Source organism: Euleptes europaea, chromosome 15 (genome assembly GCF_029931775.1).
Source record: "Euleptes europaea isolate rEulEur1 chromosome 15, rEulEur1.hap1, whole genome shotgun sequence".
Taxonomy (NCBI): domain Eukaryota; kingdom Metazoa; phylum Chordata; class Lepidosauria; order Squamata; family Sphaerodactylidae; genus Euleptes; species Euleptes europaea.
The window spans coordinates 33,803,973-33,831,642 of NC_079326.1; the positions used below are offsets into that span (position 1 = coordinate 33,803,973).

At 42.4% G+C, this 27,670-nt stretch overlaps 1 protein-coding gene across 1 annotated transcript; it reads left to right on the forward strand.

Moving 5' to 3' along the window:
• Positions 1-6,611: 6,611 nt before the first annotated feature.
• On the forward strand, positions 6,612-23,436 carry GCA (grancalcin). Its single transcript, XM_056861141.1, has 8 exons — positions 6,612-6,698; positions 8,180-8,350; positions 13,441-13,510; positions 15,318-15,361; positions 17,596-17,743; positions 19,414-19,527; positions 20,425-20,483; positions 23,223-23,436. Exons 1-8 carry the CDS (start codon positions 6,675-6,677, stop codon positions 23,247-23,249), a joined length of 657 nt encoding a protein of 218 aa, XP_056717119.1. The 5' UTR covers positions 6,612-6,674; the 3' UTR covers positions 23,250-23,436.
• The last annotated feature ends 4,234 nt before the right edge of the window (positions 23,437-27,670 follow it).

The window sequence follows — 27,670 nt, forward strand, 5'->3', positions numbered from 1 at the left end:
GGTTAGAATTTCAGACCAGGATTTGGGATACCTCGGTTCGAATCCCCACTTCCATAGAAGCTCACTGGGTGACCTTGGGTCAGTTACACCTTCTCAGTCTAACCTACCTCACAGGGTTGTTGTGAGGATGAAATGGAGGAGAGGCGAATGCTGTAGGCTGCTTTGGATCCCCTTTGTGAAGAAAGGTGGGGCATAAATAGTAAATAATAAATATATTAAATAAATATAGCTGAAGATAGGGGGTAGATAGCAGGTAGGTTGGTGGATGGGCAGGTGGGAAGGAGAAAAAGCTTGGAAAGGTGAGGATATGGATGCCAAGATGAGAAAAATAAGCAATAGTGTGGGGAAGGGGATATAGGGGGAAATGAGGTGACCACCCCCTAAGTCCTCGCCAGCGTGGTGTAGTGGTTAAGAGCAGTGGTTTGGAGTGGTGAACTCTAATCTGGAGAACAGGGTTTGATTCCCCACTCCACATGAGCAGTGGATTCTAATCTGGTGAACCGAGTTGGTTTCCCCACCCCTCCACATGAAGCCAGCTGAGTGACCTTGGGCTAGTCACACTCTCAGCCCCACCTACCTCACAGGGTGTCTGTTGTGGGGAGGGGGAGGGAAGGTGATTGTAAGCCGGTTTGAGTCTTCCCTAAGTGGTAGAGAAAGTTGGCATATAAAAATCAACTCTTCTTCTAATCAAGCAGCTGGGCTTGACCCAGCAGAGGAACTGTGCAACTAGGCCCGACGTTGGCTCAGCAGCTGGAACTGCAGAGTTTTCCCAGGAGAGGCTGTTTGGGAAGAGGAGGAAAAGCTGACAAGAGGGGGATAAAAGGTAAGTTGGCCGATGGGTGGGAAGGAGAGAAGGAAGCAGAGAGAGGCTATGGGGCTTTCAGGGAAGGGAAAAGAAATAGTGGGGGACAGGAAAATGAGATGCCCCCTGCAGGTCCTTGTTTTTGGGATCAGTCCAAAGTTAACGTAGCCTTTGCAAGAATTCCAAGGACCTCTATGTGATCTACCAGAAATTGGTCAGTGGTAGACTTGTGGCCATAGTTTACCTTCTGCTTATATTTTAATTTGATTGCTTGGACCTACTCACATCTCACATTCAAACCATTTTCATGTACCCAGCAATTGCTGAATCCCCTCACCATACCTGCAATGTGAAAACCATGTAACTCTCAACATGGTCTCTGTTTTCATCCAAGTCAGTAATGCATGTAATTGATGATTTGGATAAGAATGACACCAGACAGATCTCTCTGGGAGACAAGCTATTTGTGATGCTGAAATTCAACTGTAACTCTACCGGGTAATTTGGCCCTACCTCACAGGATTGATGTGAACCACTCGGGCTCCCAATCTGTTTCCAGGCACAATTCACGGTGCTAGAATTGACCATTTAAGCCCTACATAGCTTAGGATCAGCATACCTGAAGGAACACCTACTCCCTTATCAACATATCTGATCACTTCGGCCATCTTCCGAGGATAGAATTCCCAGCCTACAGGCCTCACCTGGCAAGTGACATTATTGGAGGATGGATTCTATCACATCACATCCCTGTGGAGTTCCCCAAACTCTTCCCTTCTCAGGCTCTGCCCCCAAATAACTAGGAATTTCCCAAGCAGGAGTTTGCAACCCGATTCAAGGCCCTCCTTTGGGTGCCTCCACCTTCTGAGATTACGTGGGTGGCAACCTGGGAGAGGGCCTTTTCAGTTGTGGCACCAAAACTCTGGAACTCTCCCCAAAGACTCATCTGTCTCCTTCTGTTGCTGTCTTCTGCCAGTTAATGAAGACTTCTTTTTTTTTGGTTTGGCATTCCCTGAGCCGATCCCTCCTTCCTGCTCCATTTTTAATTGTTTTTATGTATTTTATTTTATTATATGTATATTTTAACTTGGCTTTAATGGTTTTTAAGATGTATTTTTATTGTGTATAATTTTAATCTGCTAACAAGTTTTGTGGCCCTGATGAGGGCAGAAAGACAGGGTATAAATTTGGAAAATTGATAAATGTAGGACAGAAGGGCCATGTACAATGTTCTGAGCTCCTTGGAGAAAGGATGGGATAAAAATATTAAAACACATATTGTCAACAGGATAATAAGGATGCAAGCTTTCCCCTAACTAATGATGAAATACCTTTGAATTCTTTCTTCACTATATACTTTTAAATCAACATCTGTGATGAAATTACTACTTGGAGGGATGAAACACTGTCATGGAAATCACCTGAAACTCATTGCCAACCGCTTTTAAAATGTTCATATTTTTATAAAGAGAACCGGTATCTTGCAGTAGGGAAAAAAAGCCCTTCCAGTATAAGACAATACATCAGAGGTACCCAACCTTTTCGAATCTGTGGGCACATTTGGAATTTTGACATGGCAGGATGGGCTCAGCAGCAAAATGGCTGCCACAAATCGGCTGCTGAAGGAGGTGGAACCAGCCACAAAATGATTGCCACAGCTTAATTTCAGTAACACAGTGCCAATCCTTGTGCTGCGGTGGCAGCTATTGCCAAAGCAACATTTTAAAAAATCTGCCCAGCCAGTCAGAATCCTTGTCCTACCTGGCCCCACCCACTTCCTAATACACTTGGTGGGCACCAGAAAAGGTGTAGGTGGGGACTATGGCACCTACAGGCACCACATCGGGGACCCGTGCAATACATCATGGGTCATCATTGCAAGATTCTGAATGAATGAGCCATGAGAGCGTAGTTCACATGGATTTGAACATTGTCACATGTTTGCAGTTTTCTAAGCCTGTGCTATTTGTAAAAGATACTAGCTCTGCTGCATTTAGAGGCCATGTGGTATAGTGGTTAGTGTTCAAATCATCCCTCTGCCATGAACAAAAGTCACATCATACCTTTACTGGGGCCAACAAAACGACACAACACAGTCTGCTTGCTTTTGAGTTCTCCAGAATTCTTAGGTTGGATGTTAATGGACAAAGGGGAACCAGTGTGAGATGGGTGTGTGTGTGGTGTGATGTCACTTCCAGGAATTCCCCGGAAGTGATGCCAGTCATGTCTACAAATGGCTGGAAACTGTATGGTTTTACCATAGAGTCCCCCCCCCCCCGATTCCTATAGAGGCATGACATCATTTCCAGGGGAAATGTGGAAGCGATGTCACAACATCAGCCTGACAGCCATTAAAAAAAATTTCTCCTGTAGCCACTTCAAGCAGTGGTGGGAAATGGGAGTTGAAGGTGAGGGATCCTACTAGGGGCCTTGCAACTCTGCACTTGTCTTGCTAGCATCCTGCGTGGAATGCTGAGTAGGTGTGCAAATTTAAAATGGTGCTGGTTGGTGTCTGGTTGTACCATGGCCTTCTCTGGGAATAGGGTTGCCAGTTTCAGGTTGGGAATACCTGGAAATTTTGGGGGTGGAGCCTGAGGAGGGCAGGGTTTAGGAGGGGAGGGACTTCAATGCCATGGAGTCTAATGGCCAAAGCAGCCATTTTCTCCAGGTGAACTGATCTTTATCAGCTGGAGATTAGTTGTAATAATAGATCTCCAGCTAGTACCTGAAATCCAGCTAGTACCTGAAATTCAGTAAGTGACCACAGGCCAGTCGATTGGCCACAATCCTCTTTCTTATAAGCCCCAAGGGGGCTGGGCAACTTCAGGGATTCCTGAATGAAACTGATGGTTTGGATCCGCTCCAGTCTGGTTTCAGGCCTAGTCACAAGGCTGAAATGGCCTTGGTTGCCCTGGTGGATGACCTGCACTGGGAGACGGACAGGGGGAGTACAACCCTGTTAATCTTCCTGGGCCTTTTGGTGGCTTTTAGTACCATTGATTATGGTATCCTTCTGGACTTCCATTTGGGGCTAGGACTGGGAGGCAGTTTTGTGGTGGTTTTGGTCTTACCTCGAGGGTAGGTTTCAGAGCGTTGTTCTGGGAGACTGCTGCACTGCCTGTTGGCCTCTGGGGTTGCAAAAGATTTTATCTTGTCCCCATTTTTTTCAACATCTGTGTAAAGCTGTTGAGAGAGATTTGGGCAGAGCTATTATTGTCTTCCATCTGCGGGGTGAAGGCTTTTCCCCCCATTTGGTGTACCCCCAGTAAAAATCTTATTGGCCCTCCTCTGTAGTTGTGTGTGTTGTTTGTATGTTTATATGTTTTTCTTGTAAGTTACATATTTACATATATATTGTAAAGGTTATTTTAATGTTTACATGTTTTAATGTCTAATGTTTGCTGCCTTGGGGACCCTATTTGTGTCAAAAGGCAGCATATCAATGTTTTAAATACATAAAACGGAACTTACTTCTGAGTAGATTTGCTTAGGGTTGCTTCCATTACTTCTCATCCTTAACCTAAGACAGAATTGTTGTGAGGATAATATGTGTGTGTCTTAGAATCACAGAGTTGGAAGGGACCACCAGGGTCATCTAGTCCAACCCTCTGTACAATAAAGGAAATTCACAACTACCTCCCCCCCACACCCCCGGTGACCCCTACTGCATGCCCAGAAGATAGCCAAGATGCCCTCTCTCTCGTCATCTGCTTAGGAGGGAGAGATTACTTAAGTGTCGTCAAGTCGCTTCCAGCTTATGGCAACACTATGAATTAATGTCCTCCAAAACAATATTTCATTAACAGCCTTGCTCAAATCTTGCTAACTGTTGCTTCCTTTATTGAGTCAATCTATTGCATGTTGGGTCTTTCTCTTTTCCTGCTGCCTTCAACTTTTCCTAGCATTATTGTCTTTTCCTGAGAATCTTGTCTTCTCAGAATGTGACCAAAGTACAATAGCCACAATTTAGTCATTTTAGCTTCTGGGGAGAGTTCAGGCTTGATTTGATTTAGAAGCCACTTATTCGTAGGGAAGAGGAACGTATGTAAACTGTCCTCAGCTGTTCACTATATAGCAAGATAAAACTCTAATAAACAGATCTTTTAAAAGGGAGTAGGAAGCCTTGCTTCACCATGTTAATTACCATGATTGTACATTTATTTATAAGGAGAATCAAAGCAGTTTACAATAGAAAAACACAATATAAACAAACATCACTGTATACTTGGCATAACTGAATCAATTGAAAATGAACACACAAAAAGATCTCCCATAACAATGAATCCAGGGTGTGTGTTACCCCATTCCTTTCAGTCTCTCAGAAATAGATATGATTAATATGTTCATTTTCTCTGTCTCAGTAGCGTGCAGGACATCTCAAAACTAGTTTTGTACTTCACACCTTTCTAATGTAAGGCTACAATCTCAACATTTTCCTGGGAGGAAGGCTCGTTGAATTAAATGGGTCTCACTTCCAAGCAGACTTTTTTGAGTTTTTATCCACATCCTGGAACATAACCCCACTTCTTTTGGCACTTAACACTGAATCTGATGAAGAGCTCCGGAGGACTTATAAGCTCGCCACTTTGTGACATTGTGGTTGACGCTGTTCAGTTAGTACACCACTGTTGTCTTCTCGGAATTTTTAAAATTATTATTATTATGGGCCAGCACAGCTACCTCCAGTCTTTGTCCAAAATCCAAGAAAAGTAACTAGCTTGTGAGGAAACCCAATTGGAATTGGGTGACACTTTACAGGCTAAAATAATTGCAGCATACACATCCCTGAATTTCTTTTAAATAATTTTTTTATTTTCTCATTTTAATATATCAACATATAAGCATAGTACCCAATATTAACAAAAACTAATAATGCTAAAAATTCTATATTACTAAATTAATCGCAAGTTGACTTCCCCCCCACCCTCTTCTATCTTAAAATAAATTGTATAAACCTTTGCTAACAGAGCTAACCCAATACTATTTTAATTAACATATTCTTATCCTATCTAACAATTAAATCAATATTTAATATAAAATTAACAGAAAGTGTAAATATGGGATTAGATCAAGTAATGTCCATGGTCCCCAAAAAATTAAGTTTTCCAAAATGTTAAACACATAGCTTAACAGTTGACAACAACTATAAAATAAAAAGGAGCCATTGTCAAAATATTTGTATAGTCAAAAATGAAAAAAAAAGAAAAATTTTAACTTCCCCTACATCTCCCTCCATTCTTTAAAAATTAATTATTTTGTAAATCTCCATTTCACATCCCTGGATTTCAGTCCACTTCCTCAGGGGCAGCATGATGAAATACCCTCACTGATCTGCGAAAATCTACACTATAACAACTACACAAATCTACACTATAACAACAATGAAAGCTCATACCCTACCAGAAAATATTTTTGTTAGTCTTTAAGGCGCTACTGGACTCTTGCCCTTTTCTACTACTGTAACAACTGTGCGTTATAACATGGTTCAAAGCAGCAACGTCCTTCCAGCAACCACCTCTTCGCCCCGCCCCTTCCGCCGAAAACGTCATCCCTCCCGCCAGTGTTTGTTTCCCCTTTCTTGCTTTTTCCGCCCCGCCTTCGCCTCCACTCGGTGGCCAATCCCGGGAGGGGGAGGCCATCCCCGTCAGCCAATCGCGAGCGGCAGCGACGCATGACGGGGTCGAGTCAAGGGACTTCCGCTTTTCTTTTCGTGCGTCGAGCCCGGAAGGAGACGGCCTTTCCCGAGATCCTGGTGTGCGAGCGGCCCCCGCGGTCGATTGGGAGCTCAACCCCCCCACGCACACACTTCGAATCCGGGCAACGGTCGCTTCCCCTCCCCCGCCTCTTAACGGTCTTCTCTCCTCGCGGCGGGATGACGTACCCAGGGTTCGGAGCGGTGAGTACGAGGGACGCGATTGGAGGGGAGGCCTGTCCGTCCGGCCTTCTCCGGTGCTGTGGCCCGCCTGTCTCCTCGCCGTAGACTTCCCCTCCCCTCCCCCAGCTGTGCGGCCTCCTCGCGGCTCAGTTATGGGGGGGGGGGTCGGGGCGGAAGGACCCCGGCCGTTTCTCTTTCAGACGTTGCCCGGGAGTGGGTGGGCCTTCCTTTGAATCCAACTAGAGCTGCCTCTTCCCTTCCGCCACCTCATAACGAGAGTGTTTTCTGGGGAATGAGGGAGGGGCGCGTGTGCCCAGTTTTCTCTCTTTTAAAAAAAACAATTAAAAGAACTTGCTGTTCTGTTGCAGTGCCAGAAAATCACGTTTTGTCATGCCACAGGCCTATGGTTGAGAAAGAGTCACGTGCTTAATTTCTGGGTGGTGAGCTGTTTTCATCAGCAGAGCAACTTCCCCCCACCCACCCACCCCCACTGTGAATTAGCAACCCCCAGTGCTAGGGTTGCCATCCTCCAGGTACTAGCTGGTGATCTCCTGCTATTACAATTGATTTCCAGCCTACAAGAGTTCAGTTCGCCTGGAGAAAAATGGCCGCTTTGGTAATTGGACTCTATGGCGTTGAAGTCCCTCCCCAAACCCCTCCCCCCTCAGGCTCCCCCCCCCAAAAAAAAACTCCCTCTGGTGGCAAAGAAGGACCTAGCAACCCTACCCAGTGCACAACTGTAACCAGATTAAACTTCTTTGAAGGGTATGGCTGCAAGGAACTGTTCCTTAGAAATTGGGAAAGGTGCAGCTTACGTCACCTCCCCACCCCCATTGAATCCTGAAAACTATTGTTGTAGTCAGACTGGCTAACAACAGTGAATAGTTGGAGGGTTCCATCCATTTTCATTACTGAGTTTAAATTTCACTCTGAGGGAATGTCTTCGTTATTGCCCTAAAATATTTTCCCCACATCCAGAGGTCGATTTCTTCTTTTCCAATACCGGAAAGGAATCGCAGGCATTTTATAGTACTGTGTTTGAGACTCTTGGAATTCCCCCAATTATGTGTTGCTTTCAAGCTCTGGCGATCTTGGAGTGTTAGCATGTGCCTGTAGGAATTTTACAGAAATTGAGCATCCTTAACTAAAACTTACTTAGGATAAAGCCCCCATTCTTATATTCCATGTCTCTGGGAGTGTGTTCACTGACTGGGAAATAAAAATATATGCCCTCTTTCTGGCTTGTGTGAGTGAAGACACTGATATAATTTCAAACCGAGGATAAAAGTGGCTTCTTTCAAACTTTTGTCTGGACAGACCTTTGCACTTACTGTACATCGTAGTTTGATGTGTGGGTTGAGTATTTCTATTTTGTCAAGATAGTGTAATGATATTAGTACAGAATACATGTATTTGGCTATAGGGAGATAAACGTCAGTGGCAGTGCATGTTTATACAGAACTGGTAAGTATAGTGAAATATGCTTATTCTCTTCATAAAAGTATGGCGCTTACCGTGGCCAGATGCCGATGCAAATGGCCATGGGCCAGGCCGTTCCAGGAGGAGTACCAAGTGTGGCCCATGCTGGATCTTCCGGATATTCTGTTTATTCTGGTGCCTACGCTGCTGCTGTTGATCCCATGTGGACATTTTTCAGTGCCATTTCTGGACAGGTAAGCAAAAGCTACTGTCTTCAAGTAATGTCAAAAAGCTGTTTTGTCTGTTATGGGAATTATATCTTAATCTGCTTGTCAGCATGTAAAATGTTGCAAGTAACTTAATTAAAACACCATTTAATATCTGTGTAGGTCTGTCAATGATTTGCTTTTAAACACTGCAAATTGAAAACCTTCAGCTTGTCTTTTCTGGCAGGGGGCGGGGTTGCGATGGCAAGGTTGACACTAATCAAACTGCAGTCATATTGGTCTAGTGTAATATTCCCACATGGTGGATCAGGTGTATTTGACCTGGGCCTATTTTTGTTAATGACAAAAGGTAAAATAAAGCTTGGGGAGCAAATTTAGGGTTCATGTTTCTTGGTTCCAATCTATCATTGACAAGTCTGTTTCAGCTTCTTTTTTCCCTTTTATTCTTTGCGGGGGGGGGGGGTTGCCCATTCTGGAAGTACATTAAAGAGAACCACTCAGTGCTTGCTTGTAGCAAGAGTTGATTTGGAAATCTACGTTCAGGTTTGAAAGCAATTTCAGTTGTGCTGCAAATCCCAGTCCAAATATTTAAGACTATGGGGCATATTAGGATGGGCTTTAATTGGTCTCTGCTTATGCCAAGTAATTATTAGACATGCAGTATTAACAAGCATGCAAAATACCCTTTTATTATTTTTGAGGCTGTATCAGGCATCTGGGTTGATAGAATAAGAACTATATTGCACATTGGTAGGTATTTTATAGAGTAGTGCCAGTAATCAATGGCTGTGTGGACAGGGCTAGAGAGCTGGTTAAAAGGTTATAGTAAAGATTCACCAAAGGGCATATGCATGGCCCCACAGGTCATTGGTCTCTAGAACGTTTTGGGACTTGTGATGCCATTATGCATTCTCCCAAGAGGTGGATCTGCAAAGGCAATATTCATGAAGAACTTCTATTTCAGGTGAGTAACTTTAGAGATTTTTTTTTGCCGTGGCATTTTAATTTATATATTTTTAACAAACTGAGGTGGTGAGCCACACTACTTGTGGTAACGTTCCACTTATTCAATCCTACATATTAGTGTTTCAGCAGGCACATCTTGTATACAGCCCAATTTTTATTCTTGATCACATATTTTCTCTACACTATGGGACAGCTATTTTCAGATTTTGCTGGTGGTAGTGGGTTTCATCGGATCTAGAAGCCTAAATAACTTTTAAGGTGAAATGCAATCGATCAATCATTTATTTTACAGTCATTATCCAAAAAATGAAATGCAAACATTAGTATAGTTTAAGAACACATGCTGTCTGAGTCAGGTACTGATCTATCTTGGTTTCCTGTAATTGTTTCTGGAAAAGAGGCAGAGCATTTCAAGAGATTCTGCAAAATTGTAAGTCATCAAAAAGTTCTTACGTTAACCAGAAGGGATAGTCCAGGACACAACATATGAGCGGTTCAGCATTTACAATACCTTTCTATTGTTTGCAGAGTGGCATAAAGAACAGTTATTTTGGACAGCTGGAAGCTTTGTTTGGATTAGTCCTTGAGGCATCAGACAGGCTGTGAAGTATTATTGACTGAAAAATGAATCCTGAGTATTTCATATTCCCCTGGATTGGGCATTCTCATGAACATTAATGATAGCATTAGATCCTACTTGTGAAGGTGCTAGCTTGTGTATTAAAACACTCACATCAGAGTCATACAGACTTGCCTGTCTGCTTAAGTGAAATTGCACAGTGTAGGTTTGCAGAAAGATAGGTGGGGTTCAAACTTGATCCCACAATCAGAAGGTCCCTTAAGAGTATGTAACTTCCACGGTGTTGGCTGTTTATTGAATTTGGCACGTGTGTGTTCTGGGCATGGCCAGCCAAAGCATACCTCAGCTGTGCTAGACTATCAGTGGACACTCGGAGGGAAGAGAGCACAAATGGGTGTCTGAAAAGCTAGTGCTATTTTTGCCTCTGCCCCAGTTCTTGAGGCAGAAAATCAGGTGGCTGGCTAGCAGAGCACCCCATTATGTTCTCAGCCTGGGGAAAGCAGCTCTTATTATGAGGGGTGCCAGGGATAGCAATAGCAGCCTGGCAAACGTTAAAGGCATGGCAGCTGTACTACATCTGCCATTTAGCTGATCACTCAGACATCCGGTACTTTCTGCAGCAAGTTGATGGCTAGTGCTTCAATAGAATAGAAAATAAAATTTATTAATCAACAAAGTATGGTCTTTACCTCCCATTCAGTATCGTTCTTCTGAAGATAAAGAACCGAGCAGGTAGGAGCCACCAGAACGAACCACCTTCTAATGACTCTATTCGGCCAGTAGCTGCTTAAACAGCTGTGTGTTCATAGGGAGGGTTAGTGGTCGTTCCTCTTCCTCTCAAGAACAGAAATGGCTGAAGAAAAACGTAGGGTTTGATAGACAAAAGTGTGGAATATAAGACTACTTCAAGCCTCTAGAGAAGTGGCTGTCGTTTGTAAAATATCTATCTTCAGTCTAGTAATTTGAAGTGTTTTCGCTTTGAATGGTAGTCATTTCAGCCTATCTAGGAAGTTCCCTAAATGAAGAATCTTGGATCCTTCACAGAACTTAGGTTGCTGGATTGTATTTGGAGTAGTAAAGACAAACTCTGATTCAGAAAAACCAGGTTGGGGATGTGGAAGGCAGTGGGAAGTTAATTTCAGCAGAGGTGAGATTTCAGTGAGTCTCTAGGAAAGTCTTTGTAGAAGAAATCAGTTTTGAAAAGAGAAATTATTTCCCAGAAGTATCCCTACTGTACAGATCATGCATACAGAGTTGCCTTCTTCCACTGAAGAAAATAGGAGGTCCTTGCATGTGTAGAAGATCTGTTATGTGTATTGGAGTTCCCACAAACTCTTGGATTAGTTACCAATTCAAAAGTAAATGTGGATTGGAGCTAAAATATTGCTTCAGTGTTCCTTGGAACAAGAGTTGTCCCTCCATTCTAGACAAAACTGCTGCCATCTTTTCATTTCCATCAAACTTTAAAGCCGTGGTTTTTAAACTTGGTATCTTCAGGGAACCCTTTCCATCTTTGCTGGTGAAAAGCAATGCCTAGCAAGGATTCTGGGGTGTACTGAAAGGGTTTCTTTGGGTGTATATCAGCTGAGAGTACACTTAAGAAGGAATCCAACCCTGTTTGCAGTGGTGCAACAGAGAAGATCATTAGTGGCGGGCAAGCTGTCTTTCTAGGCATCATTGATCATTTCATTGAAGAATCCTTAATAAGTTTTCAAGGAGCCCTAGGGTTCTCCAGGACACAGTTTGAAAAACCATTGCTTTAAGAGTAACTGTATTTATGAGAACTAAAATACATGGACAAGGGAAAGAATTCATTTGTTTTGAATTTCTCTGCATAGGATCTTGAACACTTACTGACTTCCATATTTTTGTTAATTCTCAAGTGTAATATTTTAGTGAATTTAGTTTTTTATAGGAGGAATAAACATTCACTCCTGAAGTACCAGTCAAATAAGCACAGTCTGTCATCTGCCATGTAGCAAGACCAGTGGGGTGATGGAAGCGTGGGCCCTGACACTCAAAAGAACTGATCAGGTAGAAATTCACAAAAACATGGGTATTGCTTTTGGAGGGGAGGGTCAACGCAGGAACATGAAATAATTTCTGAGTGTCATTGAATTGCCTTACATCAGTCAATGGGGCTCAGAAGTATACTCATCACCAAAATTTCAGTTCTCCTTTTCCTCTGTGAGCTTACCCAATGAAAAATTCTCTTGGTTTTATGGGTAAAGGCCATAATTACCTTATTGCTGTATAGTCGTATCAGACATTTTCTTGAATACATAGGCACATTGATTCATAGTCTAGTAGACATGTTTGATAGAACTGTACATGCTGCACCTTTACAATATTCAAACATGCCTGAATTACGTTGGAGTTCATACTCTCTCCTGCAAACAGTGATGCCATTTTTGCATCCACACAGTACCAATTTGATGTAGCCAGGAGGAAAATGAGCTGTTTCAGGATGAATATGGTTTGCAACAGCCTCCAGGAAACTTTAAAAATCCAGACCTTTCAACTTTAGATTAACGGGATTAGAATGGGGTGCAAATCAAGAAATACTGGTTTTTGAACTTATATAAAAAACAATGAGGGATATTATATTTTATTTATTAAAACATTTATGCCCTGCCTTTCCTCGTGGCTCAAGGCAGCTTACAATAATAGTTTTTTTTTAAATCCAGTTAAAACAAAATAAAATAGCAAACCCCAAATCTCTCCCTCCCTCCCCTCTTAAAAGAAGCTTGTTGATATTTTTATTTATCAAAACATTTAAACTTTCATTGGAGAAGCTCGCAAATAGCACTTTTGTTTGGGGTGGGAGGGATGTAAAATCAGTTTGGGTGAAGATAGTGTAATATATGTAACACTTTACTTGCATGCATGGGAGACAAATCTCTATGCCAGGTGTGTCCTCCTGGCAGAATTACTAATAGATGTGCCATGGTCATAGAAAATGTTACTCTTCATGCCATGGTGGTGAGTGAATCTTCTTCCCTTGGAGATGTAAATGTTAGTTGATCGTCTTTTGAACTTGGTGCCTGGGAGTGGGAAGATCTTTCTGTGTGTGTGTGTGTGTGTGTGTGTGTGTACAAAGTTGGGCTTCATTTAATCATCGAAATTTGTGAATGTGAAGTATAAGCCTGTAGAGGAGGTGTGAAAGGAAAAATCCTTTTAAGTCTTTATATTCATATGGTTTCTCTAGTAATTTACAAAGTTGTAAGTGAAACACATGTGTTTTTTTTTTGTTTTGTTTTTTAAGATCAGCCTCTGTGGAGCAAATAACTAGCAACTTTATGTGAAAGATCTGTTACCATAAAGCATCACTGTAACCTCAAATGAAAATATACTTTGTTTTAAATTAAGAACATTGAAGCGTTCTGATTTTCTATGTACAGTATGATTTCAGTATGGCATACTCTTAGATGAGGCATTCTTCTGAAGTGTTCTGGGTCTGTAAGTCTGGCTAGAATTTAGTTGGCTGTCTATTATTTGCATACGCTTGATCTTGTGTGACCAAATTGGTCAGTGTCCCTGAATGTCAAACATGTCTGCGTTCACTTTACAGGATGGTGAAGTGGATGCTGAAGAGCTACAGAGGTGTCTAACGCAGTCTGGAATCACTGGAACTTACACTCGTAAGACCCAACTGCCCTTTTACATTAAATCTTCATGTACTATTTTCTGTGAGCTTTAAATTAAAATAAACAGCCTCTCCAGAGAAAATGTGTGGCAACTTCATATGCAAGATGTGTATTGTGACACTTCACAGCAACATTGTCTCACTTGGATACAGTGGCAAAGATCCAGAGAGCTACTTCGAGTGTATCCAGTAGGATTTTTGACTCTCTTCTTGAATACCAGATGCTTGTGCCATGTAATCCATGCCCTTTGGAAGTCACCATGCTTTGAACTTTGGTTTGGCTTTGAGGTGACAGTAGGCAGGTTGCTGTTTACAAAGCAAACACCCACGTTTCAAGTTCTTCAGATTGAAGTCCTTATACGTTCCACCCTGGGGGCCGGACAGGTCTGATCTGTGAATGCTGCTGCTATTTTAAAGATGCTTCAGAAGGCTATGGGAGTACTTGAAAAGATACCTGGGGGGAGGATGATGGACAAGAGTGCTTCAGCTCCCCATGCTGTGGGCAGCTTGCAGCATTTTAAAATGGCAGCAGGATCCACAGGTCACGCTTGTAGACACTGTTATGTCTAGTTTGGCCCTGAGGCAGGCTTTCCTTCAGTAGCTGTTCCTTATAAGCTCTTTGGGGGCTCTTTGTCTTTGGTGGATGCTCTGTGCTAATTAAAGAGGCATGTATATGAATGTTCTTTTTTCCTTTGGTATCTTGTGCAGAAACATGCTGCTAATAGATAAAATACTGTCTTGTGACTGAACAACACCACCTAAACCAGACAAACAAAACATACAAAGTCCAGTTAGGGGTGTTATATTTTTATTTATGCCTCTGTATCCCACCTACAATATTTGCTCTTATCTGTACATCAGGTGAACTTGCCGAAACAGATTTAGTTAGTCTCTTGAAAGTCCACAGGTTGAAACTGCATGCATAAATATTTTAATAATTTCAATTCTGGAGCATATCAGTTTAAACAACAATAGGATCTCTGAGCCCGCATTCCTTGCATGTAAAGTTCCTGCAGTGAGTGATGTGCGAGCAATAATATTGCGTGTACTCCTGAAGCAGGATTGTTGGGATTGCCATAGTATATTGTAAAATTAGCCTTATTGTGTAATAGGAAAAAGATATATTTCATAATCTGCATATACATTGGTTTAGCATATAAGATATTTAATTGCTCCTGGAAGCTATGTAAAGGCTCAGAAGGCAGTTAAGACCCCCCTCAAGCCATTACTTAGGTTCTCAGCTATGCCGTGTTTCAAAAACATTTGGACAGTAATATTTATTCTTATTTCTACTTACTGAAACTTCTGATAAGGAATTCACTTTGCTTTTCAGCATGCCAGGAATTTCTTGCAGATCAACTTCCAACTATGGAAGCATTTTCATAGTTCCGAATTGCTGCCAATTTCTATTAATCTTCTAGCTGTGCCTTCCTAAGTAAATTAATGCTGTGCTGAGCCCATTGATTTCAGTAGACACAGAAGGGTATAACTCTACTTAAAATGGCACTCTGTGTTTTGTAAGGTACTTTTCAGCTGGTAATGCTTTTCTGGACTAAATTTTTACAGTATTTCTGTTTGCATATAAATTGTACAGGTTGTGTAGACTGGCAAAATAGAATTGTTCCTCATCCTTAGTATGAGTTCATCATGACTTTGTTTTCAACCAATTAACCGATCTGTATTTGTATCTGAACTGTTCATTTTTATGAACTTCACTATGCTTCTAATTATGACAGACTAATGGTTAAAATTGAGATGCATATAGTTTGCTGTGTAGTAATATCCTTTGCTTGTAATTCCAGCATTCAGCTTGGAGACCTGCAGAATTATGATATCAATGTTGGATGTATCCTTTTTATAAAAAATGGCCAGATGGAACAGTATTGCACTGGTGTAGTTGGGTTGTGGTTGGATGTACAGTGGAACCAGGGTTTAGATACTGGAATAAGGGCATCAAAGAGAATTTAGGAGCGTCTCTGGCTTCGATGATATACCTTTGCTCTGTGCACACTTCTCTCTGGGTGCCACAGAGGCTGCCCTCTGTTTTTCAATGAGTACATGTTTAACTCAGAGGATGCAAGCACTGCAGCAGAATCATAGAATTGGAGGGGGCCATACAGGCCATCTAGTTCAACCCCCTGCTTAATGCAGGATCAGCCTAGAGCATCCCTGACAAGTGTTTGTCCAGTCTCTGCTTAAACACTGTCAGTGAGGGGGAGCTCACCACCTCCTAAGGTAGCTGATTCAACTGTTGAACAATTCTTACTGTAATTTTTTTCCCTAATATCCAGCTGGTACCTTTCTACCCATAATTTAAACCCATGATTGCAATACCTATCCTCTGCTGCCAGCAGGAACAGCTCCCTGCCCTCCTCTAAGTGACAGCCCTTCAAATACTTAAAAGAGAGCAATCATGTCCCTCCTCAACCTCCTCTTCACCAGACTAAACACTCCCAAGCCCCTCAGCCTTTCCTCATAGGGCTTGGTCTCCAACACCTGCAGAGATATACGCACAGAGCAAATGTGTAGGATCCAGACCTCTATTCTAGACTGCAGCATAGCTTGGAAGAAGTTAGTGGGAGGGGGAGAATGAGAACTGAGTGAGAACTAAACTGATCTAGTCCTAATTGTCCAGGCTAGACTGCAACCAAACGTATGGGACTAAGTCCCACTGAACTCAGCAGGTCTTGCTGGTGAATCAGCATATGCAAACTTGTAAGATAGCTTTCAACAAATATCAAATATGTTGCAGAACCTTTGCACTATGTCTAGTGTTAATAGGATGGGATGCATTGGTTGTCTCTTTGGTTGTCAAAGAAAGTGTTCACTGTTTTAAAGCTTGCTAGCAATACTCCCCCCCCCCACACACACACACACAAGTTTCCAGTACTTTCACTGTATGTTCTGGTGTGGCATGGGCATTGGTATTAAACAATCAAAAAAGCCTGTTACAATCCCAGGCTGTTCCTCACCTAGGTGAGGCTGCAGCACTCTAGAACAAAGAAAGCAGGAAGCTGGGTGGGACAATTGATTAGGCCAGACTTTAACTTCTTCCACATAATGGAAGCTGTAGAGCAGGGGACCAAGTAGCTATTAAAAGGTGTTTTTAAAAAATATTGTGTTCTTCCATTAATGATTGGTATGATTGTATTATGAAAGAGTAGTTTTGTGACCTAGTTTCTTTTATGGTAGCAAGCTTGTGCATGGGTCTGACAACTGCAATAATGGCTGCGTGTTTCTGGTTTGAGGACCTTCCTCCAGTGCAGGAGGCTCTTCCGTGTGCAGAAGTGTCTCAGCATTACCATGAACTGAGACAGAGTTACAGGATAGTCCCAAAACTTAGGCTCTTGTTGATGCCTACTCTGTCACTGCACACTCAGGTGTCAGGCAAGGGTCTTTCCCAAGCCTGCTGTCTTAAGTTGTGTTTAAATGTAAACATCTTTAAGATTCCTGGTATTAAGTATTGAGACCGTATGGAGGGATAATTTTGTGACTTTCATCCTGGTTTCTTTTATGATAGTAGACTTGTATGTAGTAAAAACATGCAATGGCGGCCAACAGTGCCAAAGCACTGGATGAAAAACTGCACCAAATGACAGAATACAACTAAAAAGAAAGATACATCTCAACCTCTGCCTTCCTGGAAAGAGTTCCAGGTAGGCAGAGGCTGAGATACATCTTTCTCAAGGGGTCTCAAGGAAGAGGGCATTAGTAAGACAAAATGAGACATTACATTAGCAAAGATAGATAGGATGTAAATGCTGGTTTTTCACCTAGGTTGCCACATTTGGTGTGGCGTTGCTTTGCCCCAAACTTTGAAGCTTCCTGTTTCTATCTAGCGTCCTTTGCCTTCTGATGTAGAATCCTTTTGAATGGGAAGATTATCCTTTGTAGTGGATCAGGATATTAATACAACGTAACGAGACATTGAACAAGTGAGACCTTTTATTTGGACTACCTGCTTAAATATTGTAAGCAAGCTTTTGAATGCAGGTAGTTCTGAGGGGAAATGCAGTGTACCTATTAATAGCGGTTTACGAATTCTGTGAAGGTTTTTTTTTGTTAACCAGCTAACCTCAGAGAGAGAATACTGGAAAAATGGGCTTCAATGAATTTAAAGAACTCTGGGCAGCTCTAAGTGCTTGGAAGCAAAACTTCATGATGATTGATCAAGAACGAAGTGGAACTGTAGAACTTCATGAATTGACTCAAGTCATCGTAGCTATGGGTAAGGTAACTCCAAAACAAAATAGATTGCTTTCAAGTTTGTTAAAGACAGACTCTTGGCTGAAACAGTATGTTGTATACATGAATCTGGGCAGCACTTCTTATTATCCATATAACTTGGAAATGGGTTTGATGATCCCTTGCAGGGCCTGTAGTAATTCTGAATGTAAAATAGTTGGTTTGAAAGTAGGATGTGTGCTGAACATTGTATTATTTCCATAATATATCAGTGTAACTTCCAGGTTTTGTTGGTGGACTCCTGATAAATTTGTTCAGCAGCCAACAGGTAGAAGAGACTACAGCACTCAGAGTTAAATAATAGCTGGGTATCCTTAAGGACCAGTGTTAAAAGAACCTCGCCTTGGCATTTGAAAGCAGAATATTAAATAGATTGTTTTGGCATTTAGAAAAAAGGCACTCTTCAATTAAAATACAGGCAGTGTATCCCTTACCCGGGCTGATCCGGAAACCAGATCCCTTCAAATTGGCATGTAGGCAAATTGGTGCTGCCCGCTTTCAGTGTTTCCTCTCACCTAAAAAAAATAAAATACAGGGTACACTGCATTGTAGGTGGACCCTGCTGGGGTCCCATCCCCAAGATATCTCATTATGTATATGCAAAAATTCCAAAATATTCCAATATACGGAAAGATCTGAAATATGGACCACTTGTGGTCCCAAGCAGTCCTGATAAGGGATACTCAAACTTTATGTTCATATGGCACAACAATTTTTGAGAACAGGATCAGGTTAACTGAACATCTTCAACTTCTGTTACCTGGCTGTGTGGCCTGTAAGTAACGTAATGTCTAGATGCTTAGCAGTACATGATTTAGTTCCAGTGGTTGGGCCTTTCTTTTAGGGATAAGGACAGTTGATTGACCAGGCATCAGCCGAATCTCATGAATTCCGAGTAGATCACTGTAGTAAATATGCATGTATGATTTTGGGTCAGAACGAAGCATTCTCTGGCAGCCTCCAGTCTTGGTCTTTCCAGAGCAGGTGCAAAGCAGCACAGAGGGAATGGCGTGGCAAAGTGGTGGGGGAGGTGCACATTTGCTGTGTTGTGTAGGAAAGTGGGAGAGTCGTCTTGTTTGTGGGCTTCCTAGAGGCACCTGGTTGGCCACTGTATCAACCGACTGCTGGAATTGATGGACCTAGCTCTGATCCAGCAGGTCCTTTCTTACGTTCTTACGAGAGGCAGAGTTAAGCACTCCCTTCCCACCTGCCAGTTCTCTGCTGCCAGTGGCCCCTTCATTATTGCTGTTTTGTTCCTCTTTGATGACAGGCCTGGGTCTCTCTCTGGCCATCAGAGTGATCAAGCAAGGTGCCTTGCAGTACAGTTGTGTGCTGAATTACTGGAGACGAATCCACTGACTGGAATAAGCCTGCATAGGATTACACAGTTAGAAGGGCATGGTTAAGGCAGGGAGAAACAGTTCTACAAGAGTGATATGCTAGCCCTAGATGAGAGCCCAAAGCAGCAGTAGAGCTTTCAGAAGGGAAAGATATTCCTTTCCTATTCAGCAGGTGTTTTATTTTAGTAACATGTCCATTTTGTTGTCTGTCAAGGTTTTCCTTTTGATTGTCATGATTTGTGACTGCTGGCAATTGTCTCTATGTTTACCATTCAAAGTCTCGTAAATTTACAACTTTTTTTACATTATCCAGGTTATAGGCTAAGTCCACAGACATTGATTTCGATCGTCAAACGTTACAGCAAGAACGGCAAAATCTTTTTCGATGACTATGTGGCTTGTTGTGTGAAGCTTCGGGCTTTGACAGGTAAGTTATGTTTGTTGAATGAGGATTCTGTACCTGATGCACATGTACTTGAAACTGTGGGCACTTTCACACAGCCCAAATAATGAACATTCAATCCACTTTCAATGCACTTTGAAGGTGGATTTCACTGTGTGAACTGGCAAAATCCACTTGCAAACTATCGTTAAGGTGCACTGAAAGTGGATTGAAAGTGCATTATTTGGGCTGTGTGAAAGTGCCCCGAAACTTCAAAACAAGGCTTAATGTAAGGACTATTGCAGCTTATTAATCACACTGTTGCCAGGCTAGCTGGATGTTATTAGTTCTCGGAAGCTATGCAGGGTCAGCCCTGGTTAGTATTTGGATGGGAGACCACCAAGGAATACTGCTGTGCAGAGGAAAGCACTGGCAAACCACCTCTGTTAGTCTCTTGCCTATAAAATCTTGTAAAGGGTCGTCATAAGTCAACTGCGACTTGACGGCAATTTACAAACACACATGCACGCACACAGACTGTTTAAATTTCTCATTTATAATTCAGAACAATGTGTAATGTGTCATGACACTCGATCATTCAAAGTCATGAAAATAACATTAAGACTTAATTTCCAAATGTCCTTGTGATGTTTTAATTATAGTTGCAAGCGTTGTAAGTTTGAAAAACCTAGAGCCATTTCAGTGAACAGTATTTGAAGAGGTCTCTGCTACAAGGAGTGAATTATCCGTTTTCTTTGACAGTGATTGGAATTAACTGAATAAAGGAGTATTAATAATTAAAATGACAGGTGTCATTCATAAAGATGTAGTCCTTTGCAGGCTATGGCATTTTAATGCTGTTGCAAATCAACATTGAAATGGGTATAGTACTAAAGCTCAGGATTTCGACAACAGAAACTGACCTAATTCTTTTTCTTGCAGATTTCTTCAGGAGACGAGACAGCATGCAGCAGGGCATTGTGAATCTCGTATACGATGATGTAAGTAGCAAAACTGGCTACTCTTAACAAGAGAGAGGGCACTCTTAACAAGAGATGCACGATGTAACTTGGTAATCTGTTTTCTATTATGTGCTCGCAGTATTAAGGAGGGTGTTTTTTTTAAGTCTCACCTGTCCCAAAGTAGCGTTGGCAGTTACTGTCAAAATCACAAACAAAGGACTCTCTGCACTAAGTTCAGGTGACCCTCGTCTCCTGGCCCCCTGAGTTTTGTTGCTCTGCATTCCTCAATTTGTTTAAAATATTTACCTTCCACGCTTTTTCATATATTGCTTCAGGGCTGGTAGCCTTGTTCACCAGAATATGGGAGCCAGCTGTGTGAATGCTTGCAGGCATCAGATAATGCCTGCTCCATGAGGCAGGCTTATTGCCTCAGCTGATATTTACTTGATGGCTGTATCGTCTGAATTGTGGGTCACTCCCCACTTACGTTTGCAGTGCTCTCTTCTTTTGGAATTTCTAGCAGAGGCCTTAGTCATAATTTTTTTATACATTGAACTGTGCTACTAAAGAAGGCTTAACTAAGGTGGCCCTATTCCAAAATGTTTTTGCTTGAAAGGGCTGCAAAAAAAAAAAAAACTTCTGCAAAAACAAACTGCACTTTTAGCTTCAGAAATTTCAAGCTGTAGCTGCTGGTGTTATCAGTCATGGTCCCTTAATAGCCACGACCACTGAATTTTGTGTGTGTATGTGTGCACGTGTGCTGTTAAGTCACAGCTGACTTTACAGCGACCCCATAGAGTTTTCAAGGCAAGACACGTTTGAAGGTGGTTTGCCATTGCCTGCCTCTACGTGGGCTGAGAGAGTTCTGAGAGAACAGTGACTGGGCCAAGGTCACCCACCAGGCTTCTTGTGGAAGAATGGGAAATCGAACCCGGTTCTCCAGATCAGAGTCCGCCACCCTTAACCACTACAATCCAAAATCAGTCGCACAGTACTCTGGAAAAGATATTGCTGTAACTATGAAGCTTTATTCGAGGCCCCAAGTGTTGTGTTTATCTTGGGTGTAATCATTAAGAGCCCCGTGGCGCAGAGTGGTAAGCTGCAGTACTGCAGTCCAAACTCTGCTTATGACCTGAGTTCGATCCCAACAGAAAGGTGGTTTCAGGTAGCCGGCTCAAGGCTGACTCAGCCTTCCATCCTTCCGAGGTTGGTAAAATGAGTACCCAGCTTGCTGGGTGTAAAGGGAAGATGACTGGGGAAGGCACTGGCAAACCACCCCATAAACAAAGTCTGCCTAGTAAATATTGGGATTTGACGTCACCCCATGGGTCAGGAATGACCTGGTGCTTGCACAGGGGACGTTTACCTTTTAATCATTTTTAAGGTATGCAAACACTGGTCGCTAGTTTGCAGGGTTACATAAGTTGTTTCTCAGACTGGGATGTGCGTAACTTGTCAGCTGTCTGGGGCACTTAACTCATGGAAAGTACAGCCTTCCCTTCAGAGTTCTCTGTACCATTACTTGTCACATGAAAACTAACTAAAGTTTGGGCTGAATTTTATTGGAGTATAATTTTCTTGGTTTCCATCTTAAGTAAATCATCTAGGCTGCAATAGCCATATCTCTAGAGATTTAAAGGCCTTACCGGGGCCGGGGGGAGAACAACAGTTTGAGGGAAAACATTTTTCCTGTGGACCTTTTTCAGTTTTTCTGCTGGAAATTTGGGGGAGCAATTCGGGAAAAACTCCTTTGAGTGAATTAGTGAAATGTGCTGAGATAGCATAGGGATAACTTCTCTCGCTTGCTTCAGCATTGAATATATTTGTAATTTCGCTTGAAGAAAGCAAATGCATTTTTATACTTTTTCTGTAAATATGTGACTAATACAATTGTATGTGTTCAGTTATAAGCAATGCACTGTATGTTAAAGTTGCAAAATGGTTTAAGTTTGATAAGAAAGTAAGTATTGCATATATTTCAATTTTTCCCAGTTGAATGGAAATTTTTTCCCATGGCTTCAAAACTTCGGGAAGTTTTACGTCTCTACATATTGCATACTATGTTCAGGGTACAGGTGCAAAGATATACATATACAAGGATCATAGAGTTATCTAAAGCTAAGGCACACACATAACCCAGCTGAGATATTGGATATATTTAAGGCAATATTAGTTTTGTTTTTTATGATGTGCAGGGGTAGGGGTAATTTCTTTTGCTTTGGCTGAAGTACAGGGATGTGTGTGTGTTAAGTGCCGTCAAGTCGCTTCCAACTCATGGCGACCCTATGAATCAATGTCCTATCTTTGACAGCCTTGCTCAGGTCTTGCCAATTGAGGGCTGTGGCTTCCTTTATTGAGTCAATCCATCTCTTGCTGGGTCTTCCTCTTTTCATGCTGCCCTCAACTTTTCCTGGCATGACTGTCTTTCCCAGTGACTCTTGCCTTCTCGTAATGTGACCAAAGTACGACAGCCTCAGTTTAGTCATTTTAGCTTCTAGGGTCAGTTCAGGCCTTATTTGATCTATAACCCACTGATTTGTTTTCTTTGGTAGTCCACGGTATCTGTAACACTCTCCTCCAACACCACATTTCAAAGGAGTCTACTTTCTTTGCTTTTTAAAAGCAAATTTGAGTTGTGATGTCATTCTTGTTAGCTCGGTATATTTTGCCACTTTGTAGCGTCTTTGTCTGTAAAAGCTGCTTATTAGGGTGAACACTTCATGCATCTTGTGCTAAATATGGGTTATTCTAACAGAATTCAACATCCTTCCTTTGCAGTTCTTGCAGTGCACTATGGCTATCTGAGTGCCAGCAGTGGAAGAGAATGCCAGAATACGACCAACTGTTTTGAGGAAACTAATGGATGCTGTGAAACAAGGCTGCCACTGACTTTTCCACTCTTTCTGCCTGCTAAAGCATATCTTCTGTATAAAATACCTTTGATTTTTAGTGTGTAGCTCAACAATAAACAAGTGTTCATATTTTACAGTAATTCTTTAGAAGTGTGCCATTCTTTATGCATATTGATGTTAGACTTTTTTTTATAGTTTTGGGTTATGCTCTCAGGATCAATTGGAGAAGAAACACAATCATATTATGTCAAGGTTCTAAACAGGGTTCAGCTTATCCTTAAAGTGCAATGGCCTTGTTTGAAATAAAGGCTGGCTGCTGAACAGCAGGCGTTCTAGTGTTATGATATGGAAACAGTTTATGCTGCACATCTGTCAAATACTTAAATGTCTGAAGAAGACCTATCCAGTTGATGTCTCCAGTGCTATCTTAAATGAAACGCTTGGATTCATTTTCTTCTGGACGCTCAATAGATTTTACTGAAACCTAGCCTGGCAGAATATGCTCATAGTGAAGATTATTTAACGGTGGTTGAACAAATCTTTCTTAGAGCTATTTTTTTTAATCTTTAAGATCTCATCTACAGAGGGATTCATGCGCCTCTGTAGATCACCCACCACTTCCCTTAAGATTAAAACATTTGACACTCTTCTAGATGTGCCAAAGGGAGAAAGGCTTCCTAAGTGACCCTTTAGCGGGCATACTGTTTTCACATGGAATTCCAACATTATCTTTGCAGCCCAGTAAACAAATGCCTGACTTGATTATCAAGGCCAGCACCATATATGTTCCCCCTGCACTCTGCTGCATGAAAATAGACCCATGTAGCTTGCTAGGGAAGCTCCTTGTTATGTGAAGGAAGTTCCTCGTATGATTATAGTGATCTCAACAAGGACTCTGAAATAGTGCCAAGACAGCTCGGTCGTCTAGCGATGTGTAAACTGGCAGTTCCTTTCACCGTTCAACCCTAATTTATACACCTGTGTAGGATTTGTGGATTTCAGTGACACATCCAAGTTAAAATAGCAGCCTGTGGCTAATGGATCGACGATGTTTAGTTACTGTCTAACTACTCTATGCTTACCTGAAATGTGCTAATTTGACCTTATTAGCCATCACGTAGATGCTGCTGCTCATTGAGAAGGGGTTGCCCTGACTCTTTGCTGCTGCTTCTGCAAATGGTAACCTTTGTGACACGTGTGGGCATGCTGCACCAAGCTACTTGGCAGGCACTAGTGTAAGAAGGTAGAATTTGATGGCCCTCCATGTTGCAGCCTGCCACTGTTGTCACAGCCAGCGGGCCCACTGGTTAGTGCAGCCCAGCACTCAGTGGTATTCCTTTGTATATGTTAAATTAGTGCTTGGATCCACTTGCTTAAACAAAGGTTGCCTTAATTAGCTAGAGGGGCACAACTCACAGATGACCCTGTGTCAACTGAAATGTAAAGGGTCAATTTACCTGACAGTAATGGTAATTTCTCATGCTAGTTAAGACACTTTGTGTGGAAATCTGTAATGTATGTATACAAGTCTATATTGGTATCTAAATCCTGTGCTTTACCCCACCCCACCCCCTGAAGAATTATACTAGTATCCTGGATTCTTTTATAAAATGTCTTTCAGCCCCTGTGACGTTTCCTTTGCAGCTGCCAACATGAGTCCTGCATTTGCTAACATTTGCATGCCTAATTTTGCTGTTCACAATTGTCAAGTAATGGTTGTAGATGATTTGCAGTCTATGTAGAGACTTCCTTACCGTATGAAATTGCTGGATTCTGTCCTAACTGTACGAATGCTCTTGTAGTAACTATTTTCATTATCATCCTGGCCAATTGTCTGAAAATAAACTTGGAGCTGGCTTTATATTCTTTCATAGAAAGGCTGTGTAAATCTGAGAGATTCTTTAGTAGATCTTGTAGAATAACTTTATTGCCACTTTTAAAACAAACCTTGAATTCTGTATAAAACAATGCAGCATTTTAGGCGGTGCATCAGAACAATCAAAATGTTAAGATGGGGGGGGCAATCTGTATTGCTGGGAACAAAAATTTGGTCCAGACCTTCTGGAACTGCACCATACTAGAGTGTTACATTGTATATGGAAAACTAGCTTGTCTGGGAAAAACACCCTTCTTCCAGTGCTGTTGCTTTTTGTGTACCTAGTGTATTCAGGTAGTACTCAGGTAATATGCAGTTTCCTTTATGTTCATGCTGATGTGCTTGATTTCTGAAGGTGGGCCTTCATTCTCTTGTATTTCAGATGAGCAAGACAGAGTACTACTTTTAAAAAAGTCATAAGAGCCCTTGGAAAAGAAACCAAGTGTGTTAATGAAATTTGTCTACTTACTAGTGGAGTACTATTATGATAGTTCTTGATGATTTGCATGTAGAGATGACAGAACATAGATAAAATTAAGTTTCATAGGTTTGGGTAAAACAATTATTTGGTTGCACTGAACCCTATAGTGACCTTTCTCCAACATGGAGGGGTCTCTATTGAACCTCAGTCTGTGAGATGGATCCACATCAGTGCTTCTCAGTATTGGGGCAGCCACATATGACTCTTCTGAGCACTGTTCCCCATGGTTTCTTCTGCATGTTTCAGGAAAGTGTCCAATTTCTAAGAGTTGGGATGATTTCATTATTAATATGGGTCCAAGATAAAGAGAAGTTTTATTTTAAAGCACAACACAACTTATCCATGATGATTATATCAAGACAGTGAGGATGTAAGGGATTGGTCTGTGAGGCTGTGTCAACATGTGGTGAAACGAGACATACTGATGTTCAATGCTGGCCCATAAAACAAAACTTCCCAGAAGTAGGAAACTTAGCACAGAGAGAGGCTCTAACCACCTATTCTGCAGAAGTAGTATAAAAACATGCAGCGTAACAGTTCTCGAGACAAAGTTTTGCACAGTGTTTTATCATAATGGACTTTATTGTACACATGAGTTCTCTATATGTGAGTTGAGCAGTTTTCATGTTCATCGTTGTGGCCTCTTTGCAGTCCCACATGGGAACTGCGCTTGTGCAGGCCTGCCGTGGAATTTGGAAAGCTTCTTTTTACCCAGCAACAAGGATTGCTCCCCCTCCCCTCTGTCAACGGTCCTTCCCGCCCTTTCGGACACGTGATGGAGGGGTGGGGAGCATCCTTCCCTCAGTTCTCTTTCTGCTGCTGCAGTTAGAGGACTCTTTGGAGAGCTTCGCTGTTTCTTCAGAGTTTTTCTTCAAAATTTCGTTGTCACTCGACCTTCCTTCTCCCGAATGGCACTCTTCAAGAACTGTAAGAGTTGTGGGAGTAAAATGGGCAAATCGGATGAGCATGACGACTGTCTTCTTTGCCTGGGTGAAGAGCATATTCCCTCTGCCTGTCGGGCCTGTGCCTTGTTCACCCCAAATGCCTGAAAGGATCTGAGGCTCAAAGCAGCCCTTTGGGAGAGGGCTATGAAGTTTCCTGGTGCCCAGGACGCAGGGGACAAAAGGTCCAAGTCTCCCGTGCCGATGCCTCCACCTCAGTCTACTAAGACTCTCTCTTCCACATCCAAGAGAGCAGGGTCTGCCCCCTTACCAGAGTCTTCTAAGAAAAAGAAATGCTCTTCTTCGTCTTCCAAACGTCGGGAAAAATTGAGCTCTAAACCTGCAACTGGTGGGTTGTCGGCTCCATCAACCTCCAAAACGGCATCCTCTAGAGGTTCTTCAACTCTGAACCCTCAGGATCGAGCCGCCTCACCGGCGAAACAGTGGCCCCGGTGACTCAGGTCAACATCGACCTTACATCGGCCCTTGCTTCAGTCACTCACTTGAGCCCACTCCATCTCGCTGATCCCAAGGTGCTTCCTCCTGGTCAGGAGGCTCGTCCACCGACCCCGAATGGGGAATCATGCCCGTCCGTGTCGGGTGAGCGAGAATCCAGACCTTGACCCCATTCACCTTGACCCTGAGGAAGGGAGCGCCGTGACTCCTCTTCGTCGTGAGTGGGAGCCAGAAACCTCATGCTGCCAAAGACCTGTGACCCCGTCTCCATCGAGGTGCGGTTCAAAGATGTTTTCATCATTGGACGACGATGTTGTGGAAGTCTCCCAAGCCGATTTCGATCCCGAGAACTTGTTGGGTGCACATCCTGTCGCTTTTCTGACCTATCCCATGGACTGCCATGCATGCAACCCTGATAGGGCTTGCTCTCATTGGGGACCACAACCTCCGTGGGAGTATTGTCAATATGAGCTCCAGGCTTGGGCTCAAACTGAAATGGGTTTCCCTCCGCCCAGTTGGCAGAGGCCTCTTCCCGCTACTACCCCTGCTCCACCAATGCATTCGGTACCGATCCACGACTCACCGTCGGAGTCAGAGGAAAGGTACTCGGAATCAGGCCA